Below are 19,494 nucleotides of genomic sequence, written 5' to 3'. Positions count from 1 at the left end.
GAGCTCTGGGACATGGTTTTTACCATGAGTCATCTAAGTTTGAGGCAGGGGCCAGACTGCTGTGAGCCTTAGCAGCAGTTAGGGGAAGGAGCCAGGGGCCAGGAAAGCAGTGGATTCCAACATCCATTATGGTATCTTCACTGATAGGACTAAATCTCTAAGACCCATGCAAAGTGGTAAGACCTCACCAAGGACCTGAGGGCCTGGCCCTGGGCCTCCCACACAACCTCTTCAAACACCGATTTCCTCCTCTGAGAAATGGGAGAGAAGATGGCAGGGCTGGATCATGATCGTCCCTATCCTCCCACTTCAAGAGCAATGATTTCAACAACGGAACTGGTGGGAGGCTCACTGAGGAGCAATGACAGTCTTTCCATTCACAGAAGGAGATTAATTAATGCAGACGTGTCCCTGAATGACCACTCCATTAAAAGCTCCTCTCTCACCTGGAATGGCTCTGCAGACACAGGCAAATGTAAGAAGACAAGCAGGCGAGTTTCCCTGAAGGCATATGTACTAAAAAGCATGGCAAGGCTGTGTCTTTAAACAGTGCTTCATGGCAGTTTACCTCAAGGGAGTGCTAATACAACCAGACAACCTCATTTAACTGACTCCCAGATCAAAGTGAATTAGAGGCTGGTTAAAGTGCCAGCCAGAAGCTGTCCCTGCAAAATGCTACAACCTCTATGGAGACTGGTTTGGCAAAACTGATCAAAATTATAAATATCTTTACTCTATGACCATATGTTCCCCTCTTGGAATTTATCTTACAGGAATATGTGCATGAAATGATATTGCACAAATGTATTCCATGGGCCACTTTCCAAAAAACAGTCAAAGATTGGAAACAACTCAATGGCCCATCTATGAAGGACTAGTTAAAAACAACAAGGTATCAGCCATACAACAGAGTACTGTGCAACCGAGAACATTCTATATTAATATGGAAACTTCTCCAGAATGTATTGATAAGTGAAAAAGAAAATGGAAGAATTGATGTTGTAGAATATAGCATTACATCATAAACACATATGCATGTCGAATAAAAGTATGATACTTTTGTGTTGGAAATTGAGATCATAAAAATATATATTTATGTTCAAGACTATCCCTGAATACCTGAAAGTTTTATGCATACTTGGAAAGAAACTTCCATACATGGTTACCTAGAAGGAGTGAAGGAGTAGGAAAAGAAGATAGATGAAGATAAAGGTGGGAATGAGAATTGTCATCAAATGCTTTCTTATAAAATTTCTCCTGAAAATTTCCCCAAACACCATGGGCTACTCTGTAAGAAAGATGGTACGTCTAGTTAAAAACAACATGAAAATTTTAAAGGTAGGCATCAGTGAAAGCTGATCACTCCAGCTTTTCTCATTTCATGCTTTGGTTCATGGATTGGCAAACTATGGCCAGTGATTAGATAGTTGTTACAGAGACCATGTGGCTCACAATACTGAAAATATATACTATCTGGCCCTTAACCAAAAAGTTGGCCAACCTTAGCTTAAATTTTGCAGTTATTCAGGAAATAGCAGTGACCACACCTATTCATTAGTCTCTGATGCTGAAGGATTTTGTCTTCCTGAAGTCACCTTTTCTGTCCACAGAGAGTTTATGCAATAAGAAAACGAGGCTGTATGTGGACATTAGATCAAGGGCAAACACAACAAGGGGATTGGACTTTGAGCACATGATAAAAGCGAGAGCACACAAGGGAGGGGTGAGGATAGGTAAGACACCTAAAAAATTAGCTAGCATTTGTTGCCCTTAATGCAGAGAAACTAAACAGATACTTTAAAAGCAACCGAGGCCAATAGGAAAAGGGGACCAGGAACTAGAGAAAAGGTGAAATCAAAAAGAATTAACCTAGAAGGTAACACACACGCACAGGAAATCAATGTGAGTCAACTCCCTGTATAGCTATCCTTATCTCAACCAGCAAAAACCCTTGTTCCTTCCTATTATTGCTTATACTCTCTCTACAACAAAATTAGAAATAAGGGCAAAATAGTTTCTGCTGGGTATTGAGGGGGTGGGGAGGAGAGGGAGGGGGCGGAGTGGGTGGTAAGGGAGGGGGTGGGGGCAGGGGGGAGAAATGACCCAAGCATTGTATGCACATATGAATAATAAAAGAAAAAAAAAAGAAAATGAGGCTGGATACCTGACCATTTACAAAAAGAGTGTGATTCTGGGACAGACGGCCCAAGTGTAAACCTGAGCTCTGTCCGTCACCACTATGTGACCTGCAGCATCATAACTTCCAGAATTCTGTTTGTTCATATGTAAAATGTTGTCACTTATAGAATTGCTTGAAAGTTCCTCCCACATAGAGTGGTTTGGAAGGTTAAGTATGTTATGTTAGTGTTAGCCAGAAGCTTAAACAGCACCTGTTAGTATTATCATCTAATTTTGTGGTGTTTTTTTTTAAACAGGATGATGACCAGTCAAATGTATTTGGAGAGGATACTATGGGAGGTGAGTTTCCTTCACTGATCAGACCAAAAAGGTCATTGTAGTAGCTTTGAACATACGATCTCTCTTTATTTTTCTATTTTAGTAGTACTGGGGGTTGAACTCAGAGCCTCACATTGCCAGGCAGGTGTTTTACCACTGGAGCCTCGCCCCCCGCAGCCCTTTTTGCTTAAGTTACTTTGGGGATAGGGTCTCATGTTTTTTCCCTGGACAACCTGGACCTCCATGCACCTATTTATGCTTCCCAAATACCTGGATTGACAGGCATGTACCATCACATCTAGTTGTTGGTTGAGATGGAGTCTTACTTTTTGCCCAGCTGGTTTCAATGGCTATCCTCCCAATCTCTGCCTCCTGTGTAGCTGGGATTACAGACAGAAGCCCTTTCCTTCTTTATTAAACACCAGTTTGATATCAACAGTGTGTACTTTTCAATTGACCAGGGAACATGAATAGGAGCAGAACTACTCTATGGATATCTCCCTTTTTGGGCCACATAAAGAACTAAAGGGATTCATTACTAAAAGAAGCATTTCCTGTCTGCCCAGAGAGCATGAGTCCTAAAATGTTCAATGAACACAGGATGCTCTGGCCAAAGATATTTGGGAAGCACTTAACATTGATTCCCACTGGAAGATTCACATTTGCAGAGCAAGATCCACACAAGTCCTCCAGTAAAGAAAGTTGTTCAACTTTAATTCAGTATTCTTCGAACTTCAATGAAACATAAAACTCTTTTTCTCAAATAGTAGTTACTATTCTGCACTGTACCCCAAGGACCCCAACTAGACATACACCAAGATAATGCTGCTTTGTAACTTTTGTCATATTAAAAGTCTCATAAAAACTAACAAAATATCCACTCCAAATTAGCTATACATGTAGCTGAAAATAGATTAAAATGATATGAATTTGATCCTGTTCAATAAAAGATAAGTGTCATGACTACCCTAGTTTAAATACTTCCTAACATTTCCACTTCATAAAAACGTTATCATTATGGTTCATAGAAATATTTATAGGATTGACTGTGAACTCATACAAATAAATGATACAACTTGTAAAAATAACCTCAGCTCAAATTCTACATTGTTCTACTAGCATGAGGTGGTAGATAAAAGGTCATTTGATTAATAATGGAAATAGCAGTATGTGAAAATCAGAGTCACCAAATGACATCATGGTGATTCATGGAGAAGGATACATAAGCCTGAGCCACAAGTTAGCTGTCATTTAGCTAAGTGCAGTCAACTCCTACTCAACTGGATATGGGTTGATTGGTTGCTTAATAAACCTTCTTTTTTTCCTAGTTATAAAGTTATCACATGTGCAATTTTTTAAGGCAAAAAATAAAAACCATCTAAAATCTTATGACCTATAGATAATCATGACTACCATTCTAGCATATTTCACTTCAGTGTGTTGTCTATACCTATTCTACATAGTTGAGAATACCTGTGTATATACAAATATCACCAAATTTTTGTACATATCATAACTCTCCCCAAATTAGCCAGTCCAAGGAAGGAATCACACCTGGTGAGACTCTCACTCTATCAGGGCCTGCTTCCTAAGCTTTTTGGCATCCTTGTTTGTTTAGGATGGCCCTCTGGATTGGAGATTACCTGCATATAGTCTTGTGTAGATTCCAACTCTAGCCTCACAACATCTGACTCAGCCAACAACTGTGATCTTCTACCTCTGGGTCAGAAGCCTGGCCCTGCCCTGCCAGGCTAAGTAAGCAGGCTAACTTATGTTGTAGCCAGTTCAACTCCTGGGCACATAAAAAGTCTAATCTTCATAAAGAAAACCTATGACCTTAAAGTTAAGGGTGGTCTTAACTTTAAGAACGTCTTAGGCAGGGCTGCTGTTTCTTTGTCCTTGGGGCCCTCTGTTTTGTTTTTTGGGGGTTTTTTTTGGTTTTGTTTTTGTGGGTTTTTTTTAAGTTTGAGGATCCCTGCTTTCAGCCTTAAGCAATAATACTGACATTTTCTAAGCCCAGAGACTCAGCTCAGATCTGTGCCCAATGCAGGTTTTTGGCAGTAGGCCTCCCTCTAGATAACCTACCCCATGTAGCTTAGATGTGTGGCTTATTTAGAAAGGTATCTGAACCATACAGCAATAATAACATCTTAATTTGAGGGGGAGGGTTCTATCCACTCATTTTTATTAGCATATTTTAGTTGTACAAAAATGGGTTTCATCATGACATGTTCATAAAACCTTAATTTTGACTAAAGGATAATGGAGTCCTTTTCTCATGTGGCCCATTCATTTACAGCAACTTAGAATCATAGGTATTTGAACTGAAGGATGTTAGAGATCATTAGGGCCAACCCATTCATTTCACAGATGGAGAAACTGAGGTCCAAGGAGAGGAAGTCATGTGCCCAGGTCAAGCAAGCTGGTAGCTCCTATCTGCCCACCCCTTGGGTCTCGCTATTTTAGCACTTGGCAACCAGAAATCCTCTAGGTTCCACAGACCCCACTTTGCCTAAAATTCCTACCATGAATCATTTCTTCACCTTAAAGTAGTAGTTCCCAAAGTCCATGTGTCACTGGCCTGGCCATTGTCATGATTTTTACTTTATACTAATGATTCTATATATTTTTACTTAATATTTTTCTGTAAATTGACTCTTTATTGTTACTTAAATACATCTCTTTTAAAAAGAAATTTTATATAACTATTTTAAATGGAAAACAGCATTATTTGCTGTAATATAAACTATTTTTTAACAATATTATCTTCCAGAGCTCTACTTGCATATTAACTCTTCTTTATTAGCAAGATATTAGCAGATAATGGAAAAATGTGAATAACACTAAACTGAGATACTTTGGAAGAGTTAAAAATAGGTTTTAAAATTAGTTTTCAGGGCAGGCATGGTGACACATGCCTATAATTCCAGCACTTGGGAAGCTGAGTCAGAAGAATGGAGAGTTTGAGGTACAGGTGAGTCTGAGGCCAGCCAGGCTACCTAGTGAGATCCTGTCTCAAATACAAACAAAAAATTAGCTTTCTTTGTGATCCCTATGATTTAGTAACAGCAGCTTAACCACCTAAAATTGATGCATGTTAAAATGAAAATCTGTTACCCAGGTTTGGGGGAAGGTTGACGTAGTCATGAGGACCTGTTACTTACGGCCTGGCGCCACCTGTGCTCAGCTTCAAGCTTCTCGCAAGCAAAGCCGCAAGATCTGGGTTTTACATAACGTGGGTTAAAGTCAGGGCTTCACTCCAGCGCTTCTTGCCAGTAACTTAAATTGTTCTTATTTTAAAGGCTTCATGGAAGATTTGAGGAACTGTAAAATTATTTTCATGATGGGTGAGTAACAGCCCTCAAACTTTCTGATATAATGGCTAGTAATAACAACTTAGCAGCAAAAAAAAAAAATTCATTTCTCAACAGTTTTATAAGTCATGTTCATTTTTTAGTCAAAACAAACACCCCCAGCAAGGATTCCAGATTATTGCTTGAATTCATGTAGTTTAATGATGGTTTTGGTCTTGTATTTTTTAGCATAGCAAAAGGAACAGTAAGGAATCTCAGCCCTGAGTTTAGCTCTACAATGATAAAGTATATGATAAGAACAAGAGGCTGCTATATGCTAAAGGCAAACATACCTTTCCTAGTTGAACTACAACCCTCTCATCCTAAACTAAAGGTATTACTTTAGACTTCTGATTCTATATATTCTTTATAAATGCGTTATTGACCACATATGCAACTGTATCTCCATAGCAGTATCCTTTCCAGATTCTACACAGTGAGCAGTAAAAAAAAAAAAAAAAAAAAAAAAATTCTAATTTGAGGCTGGCCCTAGCACTACAAAAGAAAAAAAAAAAGGCAAACAAAAATAATCCAATTTATTCTATACCCTGATACAGTAAAGTCATTGATAAATGCATTTGAGGTTAGCTAACATGTGCTGAGCACCTGCTGTGCTCCAAATTACTTCATTTACTCCTTACCCAACCCTGTAGGTTGGTGGTCTAGCCCAGATACATACCATTACATAGATGAGAAAACTGGGACTTAGGAAGTTTAAGGACTTTGTCCGAGATTACACAGCATGGTTTGAGAGCCATATTTTCCGTTTTCCTTATGGAAGTGAATGGAACTTATTGTGCAGGAGTATAAAATGCAGGGAAGAGACAGAGGTGTGACTCTGTGGTTGAGCACTTGCCTACCATGTGCTGAAATTGCCCTCACACCAGCAAAAAAAAAAAAAAATGGCAAGGAAAGCACAAATATTGTCAGAACACCTCCTAAAACAGGGCACCTGGGCTGAGGGTTTGGAGGAGATTTGGGTGATGGCTTTAGAGAGGGTGACCCAGGAGGTGACCCTTCCTGAGGAGGCACCACTTAAGCAGAGAACTAGGAGAGACAAGGCCAGTGAAGGGTTTGATTGAAGGTGAGAGAGGAAAAATTCTAGTCAAGGAGAATGGCATGTCTCCAACGGTGGGAATTCCTGAGAATTCTATCCCTCCTCTGCTCATCTCTAGTTGACCTTAAACTTGGGAAAAGAATGGACTATTCCTGCCCATACTTTGTATTCTTTTCAGAAAGTAAAATATATTTCCCTTACCTAGCATCATAATTTCAAAGGAAAATCAGTTGTGTTTATAGAACCCTAAAATTTCCTTTCTGCATAAATTTTAATAACCAGTTTTCCTGGCATTCAGAAAAATTTCTGTTCAGTCTTTTTATTAGAGACCAAATTAGGAAAAGGAGAGACCCTTTAAACTTGTGTCTAGAAATTCAAAGTAGGAGCCCTTTGTTATCATAGAGAAACCTGCCTTTTTAATACTGAGGTGCCCAAAAGCTTCTAACAATAATACAGCATGATTTGTGTTGTTGCTTCTGCTCTGGCAGTAGTATTACTTCAGATTTACCCACTGTTTATCATTCACAGATGAATTTGGAAATACACTTTCAAATGTCACTTCTGTCTCTCTAGGCATAACTAAAGATCTCAGCTCACCTACTGCAAAGTCCTGTGCCCTTTAGAAAGTCAAAGAGCACAATATAAAAATCTTTGACATTAGACAAAACATGAGACTCTCAAAGGTCCACAGAGCACATTCTGAGGGCCACAGCTCTGAGCAAAAGACGTACCTTGTGTTTAACCAAACTGTCCTGTATTTAAACTTATTGGCCAGTCACTACTTGGGAAAGCAAAAAGATTTCAGAGGATTGTTTAGGCAGAAGGTACAAAGCCACTGCGATACAAGTGGGCTGGCTTCTCTTCTTCTAGAGTGTTTACTGGACTCCAAAAACTGCAGCTTAATTCTAAGTACCTCCTCGACAGATGGCAGAATGGTGTTTTGGGGGCTGCATTATCACGGGTCAATTTGAAGCTTATAAAAACACAGAATTTCAGAGATACGCATGCAGCTTTTTTTGTGAATTTTAATAAACAAAAATCAGTGGAACAAATGTGGTTTTGTCAATATAAGATTACTGAATTGATCTGTTTTCAAAATATTCTCTTACTATCTACCAGCATCACAGTATCCCTGTACGTAGTATTAACAACACCTGGGGTGACAATCTCACTGTTTTTCTTTTTCTTTCTTTCTTTCCTTTTTTTTTAATGAACTCAGGACCTTTCACTTGCTAGACAGGCATGCTACCACTTGAACCATGCTCGCAGCCCTTTTTTCGCATTAGTTATTTTTCAAATAGAATCTTGTGGTTTTGCCTGGGGCTAGCCTGAGGTCACAATCCTCCTGACTATGCCTCCTGCATAGCTGGGGTGATGGGCATGGAGCCACCACGCCTGGACCCCTCACTGTTACTTTTAAGATAAAATAAACAGCCAAAATGCCCCACCACCAAAGAATGGATTAAAAAAATGTGGTATTTGTGCACAATGGGATTTTACTCAGCTACAAAGAAGAATGAAATTTTGTCATTCACAGGTAAATGGATGGAACTGGAGAACATCATCTTAAGTGAAGTTAGCCAGGCTCAGAAGGCCAAAAACTGCATGCTCTCCCTCATATGTGGATTATAGACTTAAAACAAATGCAGAATTATTATTGGACATGGGCCACATGCTAAGGGGGGAAGACCATGCATAGGAGGGATAGGGGAAGGGAAGGAACCCTAAAACTTGAATGTGGTTGATGTGCTTACTGTACAGGAGTGAACATAGTAATCTTACACTGGCAGAGGCCACTATGGGAGCTAGTTAAGTAGTGAAGAGGTCTGGTAGAGATGAACCAATGTGGGTTGTAACATACATATGCATGGTAACAATGCTAGGAATCTCTCTGTATAGCTATCTATATCTCAAACTAGCAAAAATGCCATTTTTCTTATTATCGTTTATGTTTTTTCTTCAACAAAATTGGAGAACAAGAGGGTGTAATAGGTTCTGCCCCAAGGTGGAGGGAGGTAACCCAAATAATGTGTACACATGTCAGTAAATATAAAAACAATAAAATAAAATCAAAAAGAAAACATTAATATTCCTAAAATCTTCATGCCCTGTTTTAATGTAACCATTAGTTTTTGTGTACAGAGGGTCTAGACTACTTAGACTGGCCTCATTAGACTATCCTGACTGACCTTAATGTGTCTTTCTCATTTCCACTACACCCCCATGTCAGTCCTTGGCTCCAGCTCCACTGCATCCCTATTATCTCTTGAGCTGCCATCTTTGCCAGTCTTCTCACTTGAATTGCTCTCTTTCCTATCTAATCTTGCCCTAAAGTCAGGTTTAGCTTTTCACTCCTAGAGAAATCTTCTCTAATCACCAGTTTTGCCCTCTGAGCTCCTCCATCCCTAGTGTCTGACTTGCCCACTTGGATACTAGTGATTATAAATGACTAGAAAAAATATGTATTTGTTGGAATAATGAATTCTTTAGGAAGCAGTGTGGTCCGTTTCCATAACAACCAACATAGCAATTGGAATTCCTGGACTGGAACTGACAGGCAGTTGCTGCTATTGTAGCTCTTTCTTGCAGGATGGTTTTCAGGTTAATTATGAGTCTGCTCGGCTGCTCCTTTCTCCATGTAGCACTATCCTTGCACTGAGAACAAGCGACTTTTCTTCCTAAGCTGATGCTTTTTGCTCATTTGTAAGGCAGTAGTTCCAAATGGGACAAGTGATGGCTCTGCCTACCCCCTAATGCAAGTAGAAAAAAAGTTCAGTGAAAGTGTTCCCACTGCACAAAGGAGTCAGTGACAAGGACAAACCTAGTTGACCTCTGAAATTTTGTTCACGAAGAAAGTAGCTCACTAGGTGTTTATAGAGAGATACTTTTCAAGAGGCAGAGAAGGATCCTACAGGGTATGGCCAGATCATTATAACGACTGAAAAAGGTTCTGTGATCTTCAGTTGTTCCCACAATAGATAAAAGAACATGTGCTGGAGCAAGCCTGGGACTCAGTTATTGCTGAAAATAGAAAAGTATTTGGAAAACGTAAAATCATGCTTTACAGAGTCTCATTGTGTCCCACTAATGTGCCTACTGTTTTTCACAACCTTCTTTTCTTCCTTCTTCCCTTCCTTCCTTCCTTCCTTCCCTTTGATCATTATCTTGCTATTACCCAGCCTATTTGGGCTTTGTTTTCCCTTCTCTGTTTTTTCATTGCCGGCCTATGCCCAAAATGTGACAAAACCTGAATTCCCACTGGTTGATAGCCAAAGCCTTGAATAAGAAGTTCCTCAGTTTGGAAAACACATCTGGCTAATCAGATGAGATGGTATATTAATAGCATAATGATCAAGGTGTCACCCAGTGACTGTAGCTCTCTGTGAGTCAAGGACACAGGTGGCTTTGTGTATGTTGGCATCGGTTCTGTGATAAACTGTTTCTAAGCAGTAAGCTTTGGGAGGTGTTTTGATAATACTTTGTGTTATTTTATGCATCTTAACCACTGTACAAATAGTCCTATTTCTTTTCCTGAAAAAATATGGAGAAATTAGAATTTTGCCCCAAACTCAATATTTCAATGCCTGTCATTATTTCATTACGTCCTTGTTGTCATTTCATTATTGCCCTATTATAGAAGAACTGAGTGTACCAACTGCTCTTTCTCCCTGTATTGCTTCCCTCCCACTGAGAACAAGCAACATTTTCCCCTAACCTGGTGTTGTTTCTTGTTTTAACTCAATATAGCTGTATAGAAACCAACATTGATTCAGCACTTAACACATGCCAGGCACTATATAAAGCACTTTTTAACATTATCTTACTGAGCATCCAGACCCACCCTACGCCATTCTGGCTCTTCAAGTAATTTGCACTTGAAATATTTTAACACTGGCAACAAATGCTGCCAGTTGTTTTTTTCTTGAAGCAACAGGCTTTATTTACCTTCAAGAAAACGTCTTATTTACTCAAGTCTGAAAAAGTTATAGCTTATCTTTGAGATGGTCTTTCAGAAGGTAGAAATTGTATTTAATTTAAAACCAGCTACTACTCTAAAGATGGAGATCTGGAGGATTGACATTTGAGGCCAGCAGGGGCAAAATATTAGCAAAACCTTATCTTTGTCAACTGGGCGTGGTGGCACACACTTGTCATTCAAGCTTTAAAGAAGGCATAAATAGGATCATGGTTCAGAATGACTCAGGCAAAAAAGCAAGAGCCTATCTGAAAAATTACTAAAGCAAAAACAGAACTGGGGCATGACTTAAGTGGTAGAGCACCTTCTTAGCAAAACCAAGTCCCTGACTCTTTCTGTCTTTTACTTTGAGTACATTGTAGTGATGAATACAATGGCTTGTAGAGCTGGATACTAGTGCTTTGATTAAACCACAATTTACAATCACTGCTTTTTCACCATCCTTAAAAAGCAAATAAAGTGTTATAATGAAAATAGGGACCCTCCCTCCCCTGTTTTTGGGCCACACTTTGAAAAATACCACCAGGGGTTAATTGGGAGGGAGCATGGATATATGGGACAAAAAAGAAACCACAAACTTAGCATTTAGGGGATTTTGGAGGGAAAAGGTCCCTTGAGCCTTGTTTTCACTTGTCCTTTCAAAAGCACAACTGTGAGGAAGAAGTCAGGGGAAAGGGTGCATCTTCAGAAAGCCCCTGTTTCTCTGGGCTCCCAGAGGCTAGAATACTTCTATAAGTTTTCCTGGATCCTGTGGCACAAGGCTACCTGGAAGGACAAGCTGGCTCTCAGAGGAGCCAAAGAAGAAAGTGCTGGGAGACCCAGCAGGAGGCCCTGAAGCTGCACTGGATGGAAGGTGGGGAGGGTGCACCTCAGGGAGCAATAGCACCTGAAAGAACAGGACTGGAGAAGAGCGAAAAAAATCTTGGGGTGGGAGAATAGCCCTGACACAGACTGGACTTTGAGCTAGACTACCAAGGCTATCAGAAATTGCCAGACTAGACTTAATTGAGTTTCTACTGTGAAGTGAAACTAGGCAGCTCATAAATTACACTGTTATAATGGCTAATTTTAGGTGTCACCTTGACTGGATTAAAGGGTACCCAGAGAGCTGGAAAAGCATTACTTCTGGGTGTGTCCATAAGGGTCTTCTCAGAAGAGACTGGCATTTGTATCTGTGTGCTGAATGAAGATCTGCCCTCACCAGTGTCTGTGGGCACCATCCAATCTGTAAAAGGCCCACATAGAACAAAAAGGCAGGGGGAAAATGAATTCTCCCTCTCTTCTGAAACTGGGTCATCCATTTTCTACTGCCCTTGGGCATCAGAACTCCAGTTTCTTGAGGCTTCAGACTCAGCTCTTACACCAGCCCCTGCCCACACCTCAGCTTCTCAAGGCTTTGCACTCAGTCTGATCTACATTTCCAACTTGAGATGGCCTATCATGGGGCTTTGCAAATCAGTTCCTACAATAAATTCCCTCTTGTGTATCTATATACACCTTGATGATTCTGTCTCTCTGAGAACTCTGGCCAATATAGAGAAGTAAGACTCCAAGCCTTTGATCTGTCCCACCTGAAACAAGGTCCCTGCCTCATACACACATACAGAATCGCCCGGCTTCTCTCCTGAAGGCAGTGCAGATGCTGAAGGCCCCTGTATAGTCTTCTAGGCTTTGCAACTGTATTTTCAAACCCCAAGACATTCAGAATGGGAGAATAAAGGAAGAAAGGCATCAAACCAATTTCCAAGAGGGCCTCAAAGCATTACAAACCAATGAGACATCTTTCTAGTGTTGGAGAAATAAAGCATTGTATACTGGCATTGAGTCTACTAAATTATTTAAGCCTCTTCACCACAAAAGAGCTCTACAATGTTGCGTGGGAAAGGCAGCACTTTCCTCGTTTAATCAAACCAAACTAATAAACCCTTTTCAAGGACTTAGTCTGCTCAAGGAACTGTAAGATTTGAAAAGATATAAAACAGTCCTTGAAATACTTCATAACATGGAAGAAGCTTTAATTTTTTTTCAAGCTATTAAATTATTTCCTTGAAGAAAGGAATGTTGCTGAGTTAATAGTCATCAAGAAGAGCAAATTACTACTAGAAAGAAAAAAGCCCATGCATGTACATTTACCAGGCACAGTGACTGGAGACCTCACACTCATTGCCTCCCATTGGCCATAATCTTCTTGGAAGCACTATTGACTCACCAACTGAGTCACCTGGTGAAGTTCTCTAAAAGCTAAGTGTATTCAACAAAATGGCAGGTGTTCCAGTGTGAGATGTTCTCCTACTGGGCAAGGGAAGAGTTTGCCATAACTATTTGAATAAATTCCTTAAATTTCTATTTTATTTTGTTCCCATATATCTGGTTATTGATGTCTAAAAACAAAGACAAGATAATAAGCTAGCAAATAAATATTAATGGAAGAGACATCTGAGTGTTTCAGCCATGATTCTCTCAATTATGTGAAATTCCATATTAAATTCAAAACAAGGAATAATGTGGATCATGAAAGTGTCCTGAACCATCACCCATAATGCCTACCACCACCACACACACACAGGCACACTGAGTTCAGAATATACACTGCATCGTTTACTGTAAAGTCATATTATAGGGACCTGTTTTGTGAGCATTGCCAGAACATTTTCAGAGGGTTAAATGAATCAGCAAGCAAATGTTTGTGAATGTGATGCTGGCTAGAGCTGGAGGGACCTGGTTATTCTGAGATTTCTTTCTGGGTTGGATGGCATACCTCAACTGCATATTGATCTCAAACAATAGCTTATTATGAAGATGGAATAAGAAGTAGCCTATACCAGAGGACCAATAAACTTAAAGGAGGCTGCTTAAACTCCTCTAATGAAAAATATACCCTCTCTCTCTCTCTCTCTCTCTCTCTCTGCTATATTGAATTTTTCTATTAGGTATCTATGCCTTGGGTGAATTTCATTAATCTTTGGCACATTAAGTTTCTACTATATATTTGCAAAGAAATAGGCCTAAACCACAGACATGAGAGGTGACATGTAGAGAAGGGGTAAGGTGCAGTGACAGAGCATGGATGATGGAGAGAAAGGCTGAAGTGGAGGTAGGGGTAGGGGTGTGGGTCAGAGATGAATCCTGAGACAGAAAAGGAATTGGCTAAGTGGAAAGAAAATTGGGGTGGGCACAGCAAGAAGAGGGAATGGTGAATCCAAGAGGGAGCCTCAGAGGTGAGGAATGGCAAGTGGTGAGAGGGAAAGCTGGAGACCAGGCTAAGTCCACCATATGAGAGGCTGGGACACCAGGCTTAGAAGTATGAACTTCATCCTGTGGCCACAGGGAGCCATCACGGCCTTTGCTCAGTTACATGTCATCAGATTCAGATTCCAGAAGGAGCACTCTGGCAGCAGTGAGAAGGAGGCCTAGCAAAGGCTATCAGGACAGTGTTCAAATAAAGAAAGAGGAGAGAGCTAATGCTGAAAGAGAAGAAACAGATCCAAGAGATGCTAGGGGGAGGAGTCAACAGAACATAAAGACCCTCTGTGTGTACAGGTGAATGACAGAAACCTAGCACCATTCAGCAGGAGCTGGTTTAAACAATCACAGTCCTTAGATAAGGAATGTGGAGAAATGGATTTTGAGAGAGTGCTGGAGAGTTCAGTGCTGAACATGTAACATTGAGGGCTGGGGGTGGAGCTCAGTGTTAGAGGGCTTGTCTAGCATGCACAAAACCCTTGGTCCAATTCCCACTGCTTAACAAAACAAAAAAGTTAGCATTGAGATGCTTATGGGACATCCATGAGGAGATGTCCATTAAACAAGAGATTTTAAAGATCCGATACCAAAAACTATACATTCTGGCTGTAGAAATAGGCATGGTATTCACCAGGATAAGAGTGGTGTTGGTGAAGCCAAGTGAAAGCAGGTCACCCAGTGAGCTTCAGTAGCGTGAGGGTAAAGGAACCACCTGTGCCAGAGCCAGAGGACCAAGAACAGAGAGGAAAGGGGAATATGGAGGGTAGATGGCATCATACATAGAAGGCAAGGGGGGAGAGAGTTTCCATAGGGAAAAGTTAAATACAATGTAATAAAAATCGACTTCGGGTTTGGTAACCAAAGCATTATTGGTGACTGGTGAGAGAAGGTCCTCTGGACAGAAAGAGACAGAGCAGTGGGTGACGGGATGATTGGAGGGTAAGAAAATGAGGATGTGGACAGACCACTCTTTCAAGGAACTTGACTCCAAAAGAAAGGAAAGAGTTAGGGCAGTACCTAAGGGGAAGTTCAAAGGTGGAATATGAGAGATTCAAGTACATTTATATGAAGAGAGAAACAGCAGTGTCTAGTCAAGAGTTCAGATGCCAGCTTCCCCCCAAACTGGTTGTGTGGGCTCCAGCAATGTCTTTACACCCACTGTTCCTCCGTGTCCTCACCTGGCATGTGGAAGCAATGTTAGTACCTAGGTCGAGGGATGATATGAGGATGGAACCAGGTAACACATGGAACCGTGGGAACAGTACTCTTACTCAACACAATAACAGGGAAAGGATCCTGAGGAAGGGGGGAGGAGGAGGGGATCAGCAGGGAATTGGAGCACAGAAGGATAGCTAGGAGAAGGGAGAGGTTTAGAGGTCAAGGAAGTTCCTTTTCCGTTTGCTAGTGTTCCTTGATAAAATGAAACACTCCCTAAAGGACTGAGCCGTAGATGGTGTTTCACCTGCACCAGCTGTAGTTGGCTCAGATCAGAGCCAGGTGAATCAAGAGAGAGACTCAGGCCTTGGGCTTATCATGCCTCCGTCTCTGCTGCCTCTAAACCGTTTGCTCTGGTTGACACATTCCTGGAGTTCTTTGCAACTCACCTCAGTGGGAGGCCATTTTACTGCCTTGAAGAATGAAGCAGAGTTACAAGCCAGTGACTCAGGGGACAATGATTGTTTTGGCCTTTAGTGTGCAACATTCACAAGTGTTATCCCTCCAGTTTGCTTCAAGCTTCTCTGAACCAACCAAGGGTTTCTATGTCTTTTTAGCTGCAAATAAAATGTATTTAAAGCAACTGTCAAGTGGTCAAGCCGTGAAAGACTTTCCTCTTGTAGCAGAATTTAGTCTTTGGTTTTAACATGGATTATGTTCCTGACACCCAGGTGGATATTTTTACCTGTTTATCTGAGGTATAGACCATGAAGTTGTTCCTTGCAGTTCTGCCAAGTAGGAAGAATGCCTTCTATTAGGGAGTAGCTTTCCTTTGATCATCTGTTTGAAGGTAATGACAGGTGATTGAGAGTGGTTTTTACTAAATCCCCAGAAGACAGAGACTCTGTCCTTTCCTTTCTTTTGATCCTGAAGCATCTAGTAAGATGTTTGACACTTAGAAGGCATTCAGTTGTTGTCTTTTGAATGAATGGAACAGAATGAATGGAATGGAAGATGAAGAAAGCCCAGAGAAAGCTACTGCCCTCAGGTCCCCAAAGCTCAGTTATGACTAATAAAGACCCATTGTCAAGGAGGCAGACATAGGAGGACCATAGTTGGAGATCTCCCTGAGCAGAGCATGAGACTCTGTCTGAAAAATAACTAAAAGCAAAAATGGCTAGGAGTATGGCTCAAGTGGTAGAGCACCTACCTAACAAGTGTGAGGCCCTGATTTCAAACCTCAGTACCACCAAAAAACAAAAAACAATACCATTGTCAGAAGTAAATAATAACTGATAACCATTCTCAGAGCCAAGGTGATAAGAACAGAAGTTTAAGGTAAGACTGAGGCTTAGCAATTTTTAAGCACCATCAGTGCACTGGGTTCAATGATTCTCACCTATAATCCTAGCTACTCGAAAGGTGGAAATTGAGAGGATTATGGCTAGAGGCCAACCCAGGTAAAAAATCCACAAGACTCCATCTCAACCAATGCCCAGGTGTGGTGGTACATACCTGTCATTTCCAGCTACAAGGGAAGCATAAATAGGAGGACCTCCATCTGGCTAGCCAGGCATAAAGTAAGACCCTATTTCAAAAAAAAAAAAAAATGCAAAAAGAGTGGTAGGCGTGGTTCCATTGGTAGAGCAGTGCCTGTGTAGCAAGTGGAAGGCCCTGAGTTCAATTCCCAGTACCACCAAAAAAAAAAAAAAATTAATAACTGAGACTCTTCCTCTGGCTGAGTCCTAAAAGATCACTGTGCAGTCTTTACAAAGTCTTCATAGCTCCTTTCCAGAAAACAACAAAGAGACATGGCCTCTGATAATTCATGCTGAATGGATAGTACATGGCTCCGTATCAGAATCAAGTTCTAGTCCATCACCTTATAACTGACACAGACGCCAGAAAGCACAGTTACAAATAGTAAGTGATTGCTCCCTCATACATCTCACAGTTAACCTTCTACTTGTACAGGTTTTTTGTTAATACTCTCAGAGAAACGTAGAGATGGAAGGATGAAAATGTAAAAAGGTTTTACATTTGGACTGGGGTACAGCTGAATGGTAGGGCCCTGCCTAGCATGCTCAAAAGCCTAGGTTCAATCCTCAGTGAGAGAGAGAGAGAAAGCTGGATATGATAGTATACATCTGTAATCTCAGAGGATTGTGAATTTGAGGACAGTTTTGAATATATACCAAGACCTTGTCTCAAAAATCCAAGGGAGAGAGGATTTTCACTTGGGGTAGCTCAGTCCAAACAAAACCAACTAATTAGATCCCCTCCTTTCAAGTCTCCAAAGAAGGAAGAATCCTGGATTATAATACTGTAAACATTCCTGGAAGATATAAAATCAGGGGCTGTGCCCATTTTATTCCTCTCTGGCAGAGGCACAGAGCTCAGAGGGCAGTCAGTCCACTTGAGTTCTTCAATCAATGCAGGAAACTGCATTAATTAGACTTTTTATCACTGACAAAATATCTGCCAGAAACATCTTAAAGGAGGCAGGATTTATTTGGGGTCCTGGTTTCAGAGGTTTCAATCTGTTTTGGATGCGCCCTTGCTGTGGGCCTGCGGTGAGGCTTAACAGTGTGGTGGTAAAGCATGGAGGCGGAGCAAAGTTGCTCGCCTCTTGGTAGCTAAGAAGCAGAGAGAGAGATAGGTGAAGGTTCCAGGTATCCTTGGGTAATGCCCAACAACAACACCCCCAGAGACCTACCCAAAGTAGGCACACCTCCTACTTCTCACCACCTCCCAATAATACCTTCATATTACAAATCCATCAGGAATTAATCCTTTGATTAGATCAAAGCCCTCATGATCTAGTTGTCTCTGGAAACGCCCTCACAGATACACACAGAGGTTGCTTTACATATCTCCTAGGAGTTTCTCAGTCCAATCAAGTTGACAATCAAGACTAAACTTCTGCTTTTATGTGAGAGGCAGAAATGGGAGAGTTGCAGTCTGGCAAAAGCTTGAGACCCCGTCTGAGAAATAAACTAAAGCAAAAAGGGCAAAGGTCATGGATCAAGTGGTGGAATGCCTACCTAGCAAGCATGGCACCCTGAGTTTAAACACCGGTACAGCATCCTCCTAAAAGCGTGACTAACCATCACAAGTAGGAAAAGCTGATTTGACATTTGACTTAAAAACATATTTAGTTCTAATCTTCTCTGGTGGAACTGAGCTCATCAAAACAATGGAAGGGCCAGGTGTGGTGGTACACATCTGTAATCCCATCACTTGGGACTGGCTGAGGCAGGCCAGCCTGGACTATAGAGCAAGACCCTCTCTTTAAAAAAAAAAAAAATAGAAGGAAGATGCTTGTCTACAGAGTGAGTGCTGCTACTGATGTAGAATTAAGCTGGGCGTCCCAGAAGCCTACAGTTCACGCTCAAGGCCAGAGCAAAGCAATTGTGCAGAGGCTGCAGCCCTGCAGCCATAGTGCTCCACAGCCCCTGCTGGGCCACTCGCCAATGCCCTATGGTAACCACTCTCTCACACTCCACTGCAGTGTCAGCACACTCCAGTGCACCTGTCCTAGTCTTGAGCCAACATGGAGGGCCCTGGCTGCCTTGGCTTGTGTTCCCAGAGAGGAGAAGGCCTGACTTATTTGACAACTCTTGTGCTAGGCAGAGCTTCCAAAGACTGAGTCCAAACCTGCTGTCAAACCCCCAACAACTGCTGAGCGGTGCAGAACCAATGAGCTTTCTCCACCCTCACTGCTGTCCAAATGTTAGATTCACATCTCTATCCAACCACAAGCAGCCGCTTCCTCTGAAAGAAGGCCCTAAACTCCTGAAGAGCAGAGCGCCATCTTCTCATCTGTGCCCCCATCGCCTTCTTGGTTTCTCCACAGTTACTTATAGAGTAAGTAAAAACATTCTCCTTTATCATCTGTCCCTCCGTCTTGTCCCTTTGGATACATGAAGCCACAATCTCTCTTAAAATAGCTGACCAGGGTAGTTTTTTAAAGATTTCTTTTCTTTTTACAAAAACAATACATCGTTATTCTAGCAAGCATGTATTAACAACAATAATAAAATCACCCAATATCCCAATACCTGAGGATGCAAAGATTTTGTATTAACTTTTTTCTATGTATATGTTTTTTTAAATATACATTTTTCATAAGAATGAGATCATGCAATTTTAAAATATCTACTTTTTAAACCTAAAAATGTCCCATGAGCATCTCTCAAAAATAACATGTCTAGATATACTATGTCATTTTTAATTAAATTTATTTTTAACTG

At 41.0% G+C, this 19,494-nt stretch overlaps 1 protein-coding gene across 2 annotated transcripts in view; it reads left to right on the top strand.

Annotated features, from left to right (window-relative positions):
* The window catches only part of Ak5 (adenylate kinase 5), a 279,023-nt gene that overhangs the window by 219,619 nt on the left and 39,910 nt on the right, over nucleotides 1-19,494 (top strand). For both annotated transcript variants that reach the window (XM_074079730.1, XM_074079729.1), the window contains exons 9-10: nucleotides 2,436-2,478; nucleotides 5,760-5,804. In XM_074079730.1, the coding sequence (XP_073935831.1) occupies nucleotides 2,436-2,478; nucleotides 5,760-5,804 (88 nt within the window). The remainder of the gene's footprint in view (nucleotides 1-2,435; nucleotides 2,479-5,759; nucleotides 5,805-19,494) is intronic.

The sequence above is a fragment of the Castor canadensis genome, chromosome 7, assembly GCF_047511655.1.
Source record: "Castor canadensis chromosome 7, mCasCan1.hap1v2, whole genome shotgun sequence".
Lineage (NCBI taxonomy): Eukaryota > Metazoa > Chordata > Mammalia > Rodentia > Castoridae > Castor > Castor canadensis.
Note: the sequence above shows the minus strand (reverse complement) of the source record. Positions and strands in the feature narration are given on the sequence as shown.